The following is a 13,403-nucleotide window of genomic DNA, read 5'->3' on the forward strand; positions in this document are numbered from 1 at the left end:
GATAGCGTTAATAAATAGATGTCATTTATTACTACCCATACTCGACCCAGTGCTCCAAATTACAGAAGAAACCACTTATGCCCTATACATATATGCCTCGAGCACTCTTAAGAATAAGATCCAGTTATGAATAATTTCACTGGAAGATATACATCATCATAAACAATTACTTATGTAGTATACTGCATGGCGCTTAACAATGGCTATGTACTAGCATTGCCAAACCTTTCTGCTACGGAAAAAGATGATAAAGTGGTCACAGCAGCATGCTCACCTTTAAGTGTGGCTTTTTTGAGCACTTTCATTGCATAAAGCTGATTGTCGTCGGGTGGAGTGATTTTGCGAACTAGAAACACCTGCAAAAAATAAGAAAAAAGATAAAATAAATTAATACAAATAAGAAAACAAAACTGTAAAGAGCAAAGATAGACCCATTAGTAGTGGTATAGTCAACAAAATAACACTTGCAAAGAGATTTGCAGTAGGACAGACATTAAGATAAGTTAGACGAGGGGTGCTTCAAATGATATTGGTTGTCTAAGTTCCTTAGTGTTTGGAGTAGGTTATACTGTAGGAGTGTAGTTGTAAGGTGGTCTGTTATCTAGGTGGGTGATTCTTCAGGGTAACAGTGTGTCAGATGTAATTAGCAAGATAGAAATTATCTTATTGGGTATCCTTTGCTGGTGTATACCCCCCACGCATCCAAAAGAATTACCCATCAAGGAACCAGGCATCCTCACAAGGTTAGTCTTTCCACAGAAACCACAACCTACTCCATATAACAGGGAACTTAGACAACCGCCACTGAGAGACACCTTGGTTGCATCTCCAAGAGTCCAATGTTAGATGGAAGACCACGGTCACTAGAAGACCTGGGCCCGGTGTGAACGGCGATGATCCAGGTCCATCCGCTGTTATGAAAAGCTTGAGCAACCTAAAACCTGGCTCCAACCACATGTTATGTCCCAGGTTGGAGCTGAGTTTTAAGTGTCAAAGTGGTATTATTGAATGAAGTTACTACACCAGGATAATTGCTCCACGAACACGTCGTCATGTCACAGAAGAGGAAACTGAGGGCCTAATTCTGAGTTGATCGCAGCAGCAAATTTGTTAGCGGTTGGGCAAAACCATGTGCACTGCAGGTGGGGGGGGGGGGGGGGGGCTGATATAACATGTGCAGAGAGAGCTAGATTTGGGTGGGGTGTGTTCAAATGGAAATCTAAATTGCAGTGTAAAAATAAAGCAGCCAGTATTTACCCTGCACAGAAACAAAATAACCCACCCAAATCTAACTCTCTCTGCAAATGTTATATTTCACATACCTGCAGTGCACATGGTTTTAACCAACTGCTAACAAATTTGCTGCTGCGATCAACTCTGAATTACCCAGAGAGCAGGAAAATGTGCACAATGCGTTACTTAATGATTTGCCCGATGCCTCTCCAGTCACCAGTTGGAGACAGATTCCATGTGGGCGGCAACTGTAGACTGAAATCGGTGCTTGTATGGTACTGCCTAAAACCACCTAAATAGATGGGCCACTTTTCATTCACTATCTGCTATATAACTTTTTTAATCATCATACCATTTGTAGAAAAATATGATTAAGAATTAAATGAGTTGAGAAGAGCAAAGACATGCAATATGATATAATTGTAAATGTGTGGAAGGGCGCCAAACAGAAAACATATGGAGTTTAGGCAAATAAGACATGTTGAAATGAAATGCAAACATTAAAGTTAGAAGGAAAGCAACTCTGTAAAATGTGTTTTATTGATTCTGAAGCATTTTTAACAAGGAATCAAACGGTATACAATGTCATATTGATACAATTGTGAAAAGATAAAGCTAACACCCTCCCCCCAGCATATAACATATGAATCACAATGGTAATATAGCTATGAAACTTTCCCAAACAGTAAAAAAAATTTTGATGACTGTAGATTCTTTAGCCAAAGAAGCCTCCAGCCAATCCGTTCTAAACAAATAAAATGAGTTTTCCTTGAAGAGTAAGCAAGGAGGCATTCCCCGCTGAATCCATACCTGCAGACCAAAAACAGTGATAAAGATCTGCATTATTGTCCCCACAGTGAGGACATCTATTAGAAGAAGAACTAATCAAAAATCCACAATGTGGGCTAATACATGTTCTTTGATAAAGTTCAAAAATAGCTCCCTTTTGGAGTTTGCGGAGAGGTGGCGACAGGAGTCATCAAGGGCTATAAGCAACTTGTAATTGTAAAATTCGGGAAAAATTGCAACCACTGAGGCAGGACTGACCGTATTTTGGTATAGTCTAATCTAGTCTAGTCTAGTCTGGTATATCACGTAGGAAAGTATAATGGTGGGAAATAGCTTTATACCTTGGGTTTGTTCCTCGGGAATCATCCCATTCCAACTCAAAGAAATTACAAATAACTTGACCAATGTAATGTTGAACCTGATAGTATACAAAGGGATAAGGGGCTAAAAACTATATTTGTAAACAGCCTGATGTAATGGGAGGGGCTGTTTATTGCGTAAGAGAGGGAGACAAAGTATTATAAACATTCAATCCAGTTTTGTGTCTCGGTATATGCCACACACTGCATGTAATCCAGAGGAGAGGTTCTCCTTTAAATGTGAGGGGACTTCTGCATCCCGGAGGTGAAGAAAAGAAGACTAGAACCCTGCAGCCAATTGTGGGCGATATTATGAAAAATTGATTTCCCCAAGTATACGTTTGTTGTAGACGAATAAGGCCAATTTTACGCCGTTATTCCAAATAAAATTACTGAAGGCAGAGTTGCTTTTTTTGTATTTCTTACAGTAACAGAGGGAGAAATTGCAGTAGGTACATGAATTTGGGAAAAGAGACCATTTTAATCAAGCTGGCACTTCCCAAATAGGAGAGCTGGACACAACGCCACCTACCAAGATCCTGAACCAAAGATGTCAAGACATTAGAGATCGTAAAATGGTATAGAGAAGAGGGGTTTTTAATGATTTGCACTTCCAAATAAGTAAAACTCTTCTTCCCACTCAAGCCAACAGGGGCGTATAGAGCCTAGTTTCAAATAGACAGCAAGTGATTATTCTGGGTTAATCTGCAGGCCAGATATCACTCCAAAATCCTGGAGCAGGGATATAGAATGCAGCAAGGAAGATGGGAAATTAGAAAGATAAAGCAAAAGATCATTGGCAAATGCCATAATTTTAATCTCTCTGCGGCCTATTCGAATACCGTGAATTACCTGGTATTGTTAAATACATACATTAAAAAACAAAGGTGACAAGGGGCATCCCAGGCGAGTGCCTCTACTCATGGTTATGTCACCTCCCCTCAGTCCATTCAGTAAGAGAGTAGTGATGTATAAATACGTAGTTATAATAGACTTACCGTCGATAACTCTATTTCTCCTAAATCCACAGTATCCACAGGATAAACATTGGGATATGAGGCAGCGCCAGCGGATTGGCACCAACGATCAAAGCTTTCGGCCTCCCAGAATGCAACGGGCCAGTCCCCTATATCCCCACCTCCTGGCTCAGGCAAATCAGTTGTTTTCCAAAGCTCAAGGCAGAAGCATCATACAAAACTCTAATCAGGCGAGAAGAACACACATGAACACCCTTCCGTACAAGAAGGAAGAGGTTAGTAGGTGAAAGGATCCTCAAATCAGGTGCGTCAGGGTGGGATCCCTGTGGATACTGTGGACTTAGGAGAAATAAAGTAATCGACGGTATGTCTACCATAACTACGCATTTCTCCTGCAGGGTACATAGATTATACATAGGATAAACAGTGGGATGTCCCAGAGCAATTTAGTGGTGGGGACGCTCCTCATTGGACAGGAGAATCCTTCCCGAATTCAGCGTCCTGAGAGGCAAAGGTATCAAAGGCATAATGTCTAATGAATGTGTTAATGGAAGATCATGTGGCTACCTTACATATCTGTTCTGCTGAAGCACCCTGTTGTGCTGCCCATGACGGACCTACCTTAGGAGTAGAGTGAGCAGAGACATTAGCTGGAATAGGGAGCTCAGCTTGAGAGTATGCTTCTGAAATAGACATTCGAAGCCACCTCGCCCAGTGTCTGCTTGTCAGCAGGCCATCCTCTCTTGTGAAACAAAGTGAGTGCCTTTCTGATGGCACTGGTACGATCCACATAGATCCTTAAGGCATGGACTACGTCCAATGATGCATCTCCCACAGAAAGGTCCGGCCCTTGGAAGGCCGGGACTACAATTTTTGTTAAGGTAGAATTTAGACACCACCTTAGGAAGATACCCAGATTTGGTTCTGAGAACCACTCTATCTGAATGAAAAATCAGAAAAGGAGGGTGATATAACAAAGCCCCTAAATCTGAAACTCTTCTAGCTGAAGCAATAGCCAGTTCAAACAGAACTTTAGCTGTCAGCCGTTTAAGATCCACTTGCTTTAGTGGTTCAAATGGAGCAATTTAAAGCGCCTTTAGGACTATACTTAAATCCCAAGGCACTGTAGGAGGAACAAAAGGAGGTTGAATATGAAGCATTCCCTGGAAAAAAAGTGTGAACATTCTGTAGGTTAGCAATTTTCTTTTGGAACCATACAGTCAATGCGGATACCTGCACTCTCAAGGAAGCCACCCGTAGACCTTTGTCCATTCCTGCCTGAAGGAATGCTAGGACTCTGGAAACTTTGAAAGACCTAGGGTCAAGATCCCGGTCACTGCATATAGGCTTGCCATATTTGGTGAAAAATGCGAACGGAGGATGGTTTCCTTGCTCAGGGCATTGTTTGAAATGACCTGATGTGAGAATCCTCTTGCTTTCAGGATGGAAGTCTCAAGAGCCACGCCGTCAAAGACAGTCAATCCAGGTGCTTGTAATAGCAAGGATCCTGAGACAGTAGATCTGGATGTTGAGGGTGAAGGAATGGAGCATCCATCGACAACCTCTGCAGATCTGTGTACCAATGTCTTCTGGGCCAAGCCGGAGCAATTAGTATCACGGTGCCCTTTCCTTGTTCTACCTTTCGCATCACCCTGAGCAACAGGGCGATCAGTGGAAACACATAGGCCAGACGAAAGTCCCATCTTACTGACAGGGCATCCACAAAGGTCGCTCTGGGGTCCTTTGTTCTTGATCCGTATGCGGGAACTTTGTTGTTCTGACGGGAAGCCATGAGATCTATCTCCGGTAACCCCCACTTGTCTACCAGAGTCTGGAAGACCTCGGGGTGTAAAGTCCATTCGTTTGCATGAATGGCGTGTCTACTTAGAAAATCTGCTTCCCAGTTTAGGACTCCCCGGAATGAACACTGCAGACAAGTCTGGATGATGAAGTCCTGCCCACCTTAACGTGCGTCTAACCTCCTTTATTGCTTTTTGGCTGCGAGTTCCTCCTTGATGATTAAGGTACGCTACTGCCGTTGCAGTGTCTGAGCAAATTTGAAGTGGTTTCCCCTGAAGAATATCCTTTGCCTGAATGAGTGCCATATATATGGCCCGAAGTTCCAATATATTTATTGGCAGGCAACTTTCTTCCTTGTTCCACTATCCTTGGAAGCAACTTCTTCCCGACACTGCTCCCCAGCCCTGAAGACTGGCATCCGTTGTCAGAACCTCCCAATCTGACATCCAAACGGGTCTCCTTTTGTCCAGATGGGATGTCTGTAGCCACCAGGCTAATGACCTCCTTACTTCCAGAGGAAAGACAGAGTTTTATTGTCTGATGTAACCCATTCCATTTGGAAAGGATCAGATATTGCAGAGGCCTCGAGTGGAACTGAGCATACTCCACCATATCGAATGTTGACACCATAGATCTCAACACACGCAGTGCTGCGTGAATGGATACCCTTTGACTGTGTAGAAGCTCCTGGATCCCCTACTGAATTTTGGATATTGTGTTCAGGAGGTAAAATTACTCTCTGAAGACCTGAATCCAACACAGCCCCAAAGTGAGTCATCCGTTGTGACGGAACCAGGGACTACTTTGCCCAATTTATGAGACAACCGTGTCCTTGCAAACAAGCTATTGTCTGTTGCAGATGACACTGAAGCAATTCCTGAGATTGTGCCAGGATTAATAAATCGTCGAGGTATGGAAAAATTCTTATCCCCTGCCGACGGAGATAAGCCACCATTACCACCATAATTTTGGTAAACGCTCTGGGAGCTGTGGCCAGTCTAAATGGTAGGGCCTGAAACTGAAAATGTTGCTAGAAGATAGCGAACCTGAGATAGCACTGATGGGACAGTGCTATAGGAACATGTAGCTAAGCATCCTGGATATCCAGGGATACCATAAAATCCTCCGGCTCCATGGCCAAAATAATGAAACGTAAAGTCTCCATATTAAACTGAGGCACCCAAATGTACTTGTTCAGCACTTTGAGATTGAGTATGAGCGGACCAACTAATTTGGCTTCTGGACTAGACACAGGTTGGAATAAAAACCTTGTACTCGTTGCGCAGGAGGAACTGGAATGATCACTCCTGACTGAAGCATCTTCTGAACTGCCTCATGCAAAGCCCTGGCCTTCGTTTCCACTGCAGACAGGCTGGTACAAAGAAACATTTGAGGAAGGTGTTTCTTGAAGGCAATCGCATAACCGTGGGATACCGCTTCTTGCACCCAAGCATCTATGGTGGACTGCTGCCAGATCTGTACAAAATGAAGAAGTCGGCCTCCCACCCTGGGATCCCCCAGGTGGAGGCCTCCACCATCAGGCTGATGGCTTATCTTCTGGCTTGGAAGCCGGCCCTCTGGTAGCCCAATGCTTTTTAGTCTTACCTTTTTGCTTTGCCTAGTCTTGCTTTTTGTCAGATTGAGACTGTTTGCATCACCCTTTCCTTTTGCTTTTCCTTGAGTCCGAATGTGTCAAAAAGCTGGAAATCTAGGCTTGGATTTGTGTGTGGAAGGAAACTTCACTTTCTTGGAGTCTGCTTCTGACTCCAAAATACTGTTTAATTCTTTACCAAAAAGAATATCTCCAGTAAAAAGGCAAAGACTCCAGAACCTTCTTGGATTCTGAGTCAGCTTTCCATGTACGTAGCCACACACCTCTGCGAGCTGCTACTGCTGATGCTTGAGAGGCAATTGAACCCATATCCATGGCTGCTTCTTCTATAAAAATAGCAGCCTGTTTAATATGTGCAATATGGGATTTTTGCTCTCTAGATGCCAATGAATGTTCATCCTCCAATGCTTCAGCCCAGGCTGCCACTGCTTTTGCCATCCAGGCTGAAGCCATGGCTGGTCTTACTATTGCCCCAGAGAAGAGAAAATGTTTTTTAAAAAAACATCTATTTTCCTACTCGTGACATCATTTAATGATGTTGAAGGCAGAGGTAATGTAGCTTTTAGCACCAATCGAATGACATGCGTATCTACTTTGGGAGCCACCTCCCTTTTTAAAACAGTTCCCAGCTGGAAGAGGATAATGGGAGTTCCATTTTTTTGGAATTCTAAACTTCTTACTGGGTGTTACCCAAGCCTCTTGCATAATTTCCGTCAGCTGTTCTGACCCAGGAAATTCAGTCCTGACTGTTTTGGGATGTTTAACACAGGTGCCTTAGATTTTAACAAAGGCTCTGCTGCTTTCTCTAAGGATAGAATGGCTTTCATTGCACTAACTAGCTCAGGAATGTCCACTGAGCTGAGACCTTCATCCTCGTCTCTGTATGCACACCTGGAGTGTGATGAGTGCTTATTCTCTGACGAGTCCCCATCTGAAACCTGTGTAGATTGTGAAGATGTTGTTTCATGTCTATGTGATTTACTTTCCACCGGCCTTTCAGCCTGTTTTTGTTGAAAGGCTGCAGATTCCTGGACTGGATGTGATAAACCCCAGGGGGGAGTGTTGCATGCAAGGGTTAGTAGGGTAACCTATCCCAGTTATAGGAGCTGGCATTATCCGCTCAGCTATACTGGATAATGTCTGTGCAAAAGTAGCCCAGGGGATTCAACTTGAACCTGTGCCTGCTTTGGGTTATTCAGGAGATTTTGGTGAAAGATAAAACTGTTTGCTCATAATCCATTTTGAACCAGATCCTGAGAGGTTAACCCAGATTTGCAAGACAAACATGAAATGAGTGTTGGTGCTGCAGTGGAATGTGTATCCTCTTCACCCTTGCCTCTCTTAGACATGATAAACAAATCCCACACCTGTACAGTGTTAACTACACAATTTGTGATGTAAATCATTTTAAAACTTGTTAAAGTGACATACAATCCGATCCCTCCCTGTTTTGCACTAGCATTGAGGATCGGAATACACAGAAAGAAATAGTAAATAGTCAGAAATAGTAAAGTCAGCAATCACACTAGCAATCAGTCACAGGTTATACATTAGTATAATAAGCAATATGAACACATATTCAACTACAGATACATTTCAAGTATGTAGGAGAAACATATTACTGCATTACCTTATATAGGACTTTAAACGTATTCAGTCGCACAGCAAAAGGAACAGCAGCAATAGTTTACAGACTCATATGCATCAGGCACTTATCCAACTACTCGTACTTAATGGTAGGTAGAGACTTAGTGCTGTATCACCCAGCTCAGGAGAGTGGGATACAGGGAGACTTCATCCCACTACCAGAATTGATCAATACGTTAGTGAACGCTGAGTGAATCCAGGCGCTAAGTGTACACCAACGCACAAGTCACACAGCCGCCTATGCTGCGACTGGGTCCTTTTAGATACACAGTGTCTCAGACGGAAGCAGGAAATCAGTTCATGGCAGGAAACTCAGAGAAAACTGGTCATGAACCGGGGGAGGGTCGACCAGGGGAGCGTCTTACTCCCTCGCTGCTGACATCAACCCCAGGGATCGCGGCCTCACACTAGTCCCTGGAGCCTATGATCCCTGGTGCCTAGCGCCGGTGAACCCGAGGCGGCAGCCACGTCAGCTGACGAAAACAGTGCGGCTGTGTCTCACGCCTCCCTCCCTAAGCGGAACCGATGCCTTATCTTCTGCTCAGGCCACAGCCCGGTAACGTCCACTGGATTTGCTAGTACATCCAACACAGACGCCCGCCAAAACAGCACTGTACACGTGGGTAAGTGTTGTCGCGACCCGGCAGAGAGCTGTTGGAGCGACTCTTTCTAAGGTGCGTGTAAGACGCTTTTTAGAAAACTCGCTCAAAAAACGTAAGACTATACAAATAAATTAAATAACAAGCTTATGGCTGCAAAAATCAGCAGCCCAAAGATTGTTGTCCGGCTCGAATTGCCTGAGCCAGAAGGCGGAGATATAGGGACTGGCCGTTTGCATTCTGGGAGGCCGAAAGCTTTGATCGTTGGTGCCAATCCGCTGACGCTACCTCATATCCCAATGTTTATCCTGTGGATAACCTGTGGATCCTGCAGGAGAAAATTGCGTATTAAACTATGAAACGCTGCTCAAAAGCATAGCATGACAGAACTTTATACAGGTGTAATCAAAGGATAGTGTCAAAGGCTTTCTAGTAATCAAGGCCAAGTAGCATTTTGGAAAAGGCGGAATCCTGAGAATAATTTCTTTGTTGGGAGCAAATTAACCTGCCAGTATATTTTTGGATTTTGGGAATGAAACCGGAGTACCAGGAGGAAACACATGCAAGCACGGGGAGACTATACAAACTCTACACAGATAGGGCCACAGCGGGAATTAAACCCACAACCTCAGTGCTGTGAGGCAATACTGCTAACCATTACACCATCTGTGCTGTCCTGATCTACTCTTATAATGGTGATTAAATTACATTACATTAATGTAATTCAATAATGCTGGATTGGTGATTACATCTTTAATCCAGCATTCATCAAGAACACTTAAATATTTTAAGGAATAATGCCCCATACATTATGTTGCTTTAAGATTGTACCTGTAACAATAAATCCTGAAGTGATTTGGGATTGTTTTTTCATTATTTACATAGTCATGTAATTCCTAAAATAAATTTAAATAATATCATAAGATAAATTACACACTCACCTTCCCGAAGGACCCCTGTCCCAGCACCTTCATCAGGACAAAGTGGGATGGATCAGCCTTCTCAGAACCTTCCTTGACATGAAGCGTAATGGGGAATTCCTTCACTACCATTTCATCCTGCTACAGAGAACAAACACCCTCTCAGACATATGTTTGTGGTCAGGTATGGGAACAATTTCTACTTCTGTCATTATGGGTGGTCTTCAGTATGCCGGCTGTCGGGATCCCGGCGCACAGTATACCGGCGCCGGAATCCCGACAGCCGGCATACCAACACTTATTCTCCCTCATGGGGGTCCACGACCCCCCTGGAGGGAGAATAAAATAGCGTGGCACGGTGGGCGCAGCGAGCCCGCAAGGGGCTCGTTTGCGCTCGCCACACTGTCGGTATGCCGGCGGTCGGGCTCCCGGCGCCGGTATGCTGGTCGCCGGGAGCCCGACCGCCGGCATACCATACTACACCCGTCATTATAAGACTTCTGCCAAGTAATTCTATTTTCACCATATATTTGGTTTTTCTATGGTTATTTATGCCCTGACACTGCTCAGAAAATTGGCACAGGAATAGGAATATTTGTAGACATTAATTAGGTGCTTATGAATTAGAATAAACATTTAGTGATGCAGAAACAAAAATATTTCCAACGGAAATAACAAATGTACAATTTTCAGCAGCACACACCCCTACTGAAAACACAGGAAGTGGTAAAGACATCTAACATAGATAATATATATGCATTTTAAGCATTTATTGAGAATTCTATCTATCTGATGCGCTTTCCCCAAATGATCTTCTTAATCTCCAACAAGTACCTGTGGTACGGTTCTATAACTAGTGGCTAGTACTGACCACGCTGCACAGGTGTGCTTTGTCTGGAAGAGGAGGACATCGAGATTTATCCCTCTGTTTTTTCTGTATCCAAAGAGAAAAGAGAGTTCGAAATCCGGGAATCCTAACCTCCTTCTCCATAGGGCTTAATGCCCACATAGAGAAGGATGAAGGGGAGTACCTCAGAAAGATGAACTGGACCACCAATCCCCAAACCTTCTCTGCTCTCCGTTACGCTTCTATTTCCAGAAACTGAAAGCAGTTTGTGACAGCTAATGTGTGTACTTAAACTTCCCCTACCTTAACCTCATTACCAAACTACAACATAAACCAATGGTGATGACACACTGCACTAAGCACCCTCCCCTGTTACCAACATGAAGTAGGTAAATCTATTTCAATAATGCTACATCAAATTTCACACAACAATAGTCTACACCTGTGCAAAAGACAGTATTATAATAGCATGGAGCTGTATTATATTTCTCTATCGTCCTAAGTGGATGCTGGGGTTCCTGAAAGGACCATGGGGAATAGCGGCTCCGCAGGAGACAGGGCACAAAAAAGTAAAGCTTTTACCAGATCAGGTGGTGTGCACTGGCTCCTCCCCCTATGACCCTCCTCCAGACTCCAGTTAGATTTTGTGCCCGAACGAGAAGGGTGCAATCTAGGTGGCTCTCCTAAAGAGCTGCTTAGAGAAAGTTTAGCTTAGGTTTTTTACTTTACAGTGAGTCCTGCTGGCAACAGGATCACTGCAACGAGGGACTTAGGGGAGAAGTAGTGAACTCACCTGCGTGCAGAGTGGATTTGCTGCTTGGCTACTGGACACTAGCTCCAGAGGGACGATCACAGGTACAGCCTGGATGGTCACCGGAGCCGCGCCGCCGGCCCCCTTGCAGACGCTGAAGAGAGAAGAGGTCCAAAATCGGCGGCTGAAGACTCCTGAGTCTTCATAAAGGTAGCGCACAGCACTGCAGCTGTGCGCCATTTTCCTCTCAGCACACTTCACACAACAGTCACTGAGGGTGCAGAGCGCTGGGGGGGGCGCTCTGAGAGGCAAATAAAAACCTTATTAGAGGCAAAAAATACCTCACATATAGCCCACAGAGGCTATATGGAGATATTTAACCCCTGCCTAACTTCAAAAATAGCGGGAGACGAGCCCGCCGAAAAAGGGGCGGGGCCTATCTCCTCAGCACACAGCGCCATTTTCTCTCACAGAAAAGCTGGAGAGAAGGCTCCCAGGCTCTCCCCTGCACTGCACTACAGAAACAGGGTTAAAACAGAGAGGGGGGGCACTGATTTTGGCGATATTGTATATATATAAAAGATGCTATAAGGGAGAAACACTTATACAAGGTTGTCCCTATATAATTATAGCGTTTTTGGTGTGTGCTGGCAGACTCTCCCTCTGTCTCCCCAAAGGGCTAGTGGGTCCTGTCCTCTGTCAGAGCATTCCCGGTGTGTGTGCTGTGTGTCGGTACGTGTGTGTCGACATGTATGAGGACGATGTTGGTGAGGAGGCGGAGAAATTGCCTGTAATGGTGATGTCACTCTCTAGGGAGTCGACACCGGAATGGATGGCTTATTTAGAGAATTACGTGAGAATGTCAACACGCTGCAAGGTCGGTTGACGACATGAGACGGCCGACAATCTATTAGGACCGGTCCAGGCGTCTCAGAAACACCGTCAGGGGTTTTAAAAACGCCCATTTACCTCAGTCGGTCGACACAGACACAGACACGGACACTGAATACAGTGTCGACGGTGAATAAACAAACGTATTTCTCATTAGGGCCACACGTTAAGGGCAATGAAGGAGGTGTTACGTGTTTCTGATACTACAAGTACCACAAGAAAGGGTATTATGTGGGAGTGAAAAAACTACCTGTAGTTTTTCCTGAATCAGATAAAATAAAATGAAGTGTGTGATGATGCGTAGGGTTACCCCGATAGCAAATATTGGCGTTATACCCTTTCCCGCCAGAAATTAGGGTACGTTGGGAAACACCCCTTAGGGTGATAAGGCGCTCACACGCTTATCAAGTGGCGTTACCGTCTCCAGATACGGCCGCCCTCAAGGAGCCAGCTGATAGGAAGCTGGAAAAATATCCTAAAAAGTATATACACACATACGGTGGTTATACTGCGACCAGCGATCGCCATCAGCCTGGAGATGCAGTGCTGGGTTGGCTTGGTCGGATTCCCTGACTGAAAATATTTTATTCATGTAGAGCATTTAATAGGATGCATTCTATATATATGTATGTGAGATGCACAGAGGGATATTTGCTCTCTGGCATCAAGATAAGTGCGTTGTCCATATCTCCCAGAAGATGTCAGGGACACGACAGTGGTCAGGTGATACAGATCCCATACGGCAGATGGAAGTATTGCTGTATAAAGGGAAGGAGTTATTTGGGGGTCGGTCCATCGGACCTGGGGACCACAGCAACAGCTGGGAAATCCAACCTTTTTTACCCCAAGTTACATCTCAGCTAAAAAAGACACCGTCTTTTCAGCCTCAATCTTTCCTTTCCCATGAGGGCATGCAGGCAAAAGGCCAGTCATATCTGCCCAGACATAGAGGTAAGGGAAGTAGACTGCAGCAGGCAG

The 13,403-nt window shown here is 44.4% G+C and overlaps 1 protein-coding gene across 7 annotated transcripts in view; it reads right to left on the bottom strand.

Annotated features, from left to right (window-relative positions):
- The window catches only part of RPS6KA1 (ribosomal protein S6 kinase A1), a 324,800-nt gene that overhangs the window by 79,447 nt on the left and 231,950 nt on the right, over positions 1 to 13,403 (bottom strand). For all 7 annotated transcript variants that reach the window (XM_063954716.1, XM_063954722.1, XM_063954721.1 and 4 more), the window contains 2 exons: positions 9,958 to 10,077; positions 275 to 356 (listed from right to left, as the gene is read on the bottom strand). In XM_063954716.1, the coding sequence (XP_063810786.1) occupies positions 275 to 356; positions 9,958 to 10,077 (202 nt within the window). The remainder of the gene's footprint in view (positions 1 to 274; positions 357 to 9,957; positions 10,078 to 13,403) is intronic.

The sequence above is a fragment of the Pseudophryne corroboree genome, chromosome 2, assembly GCF_028390025.1.
Source record: "Pseudophryne corroboree isolate aPseCor3 chromosome 2, aPseCor3.hap2, whole genome shotgun sequence".
In the NCBI taxonomy this organism is placed as follows: domain Eukaryota; kingdom Metazoa; phylum Chordata; class Amphibia; order Anura; family Myobatrachidae; genus Pseudophryne; species Pseudophryne corroboree.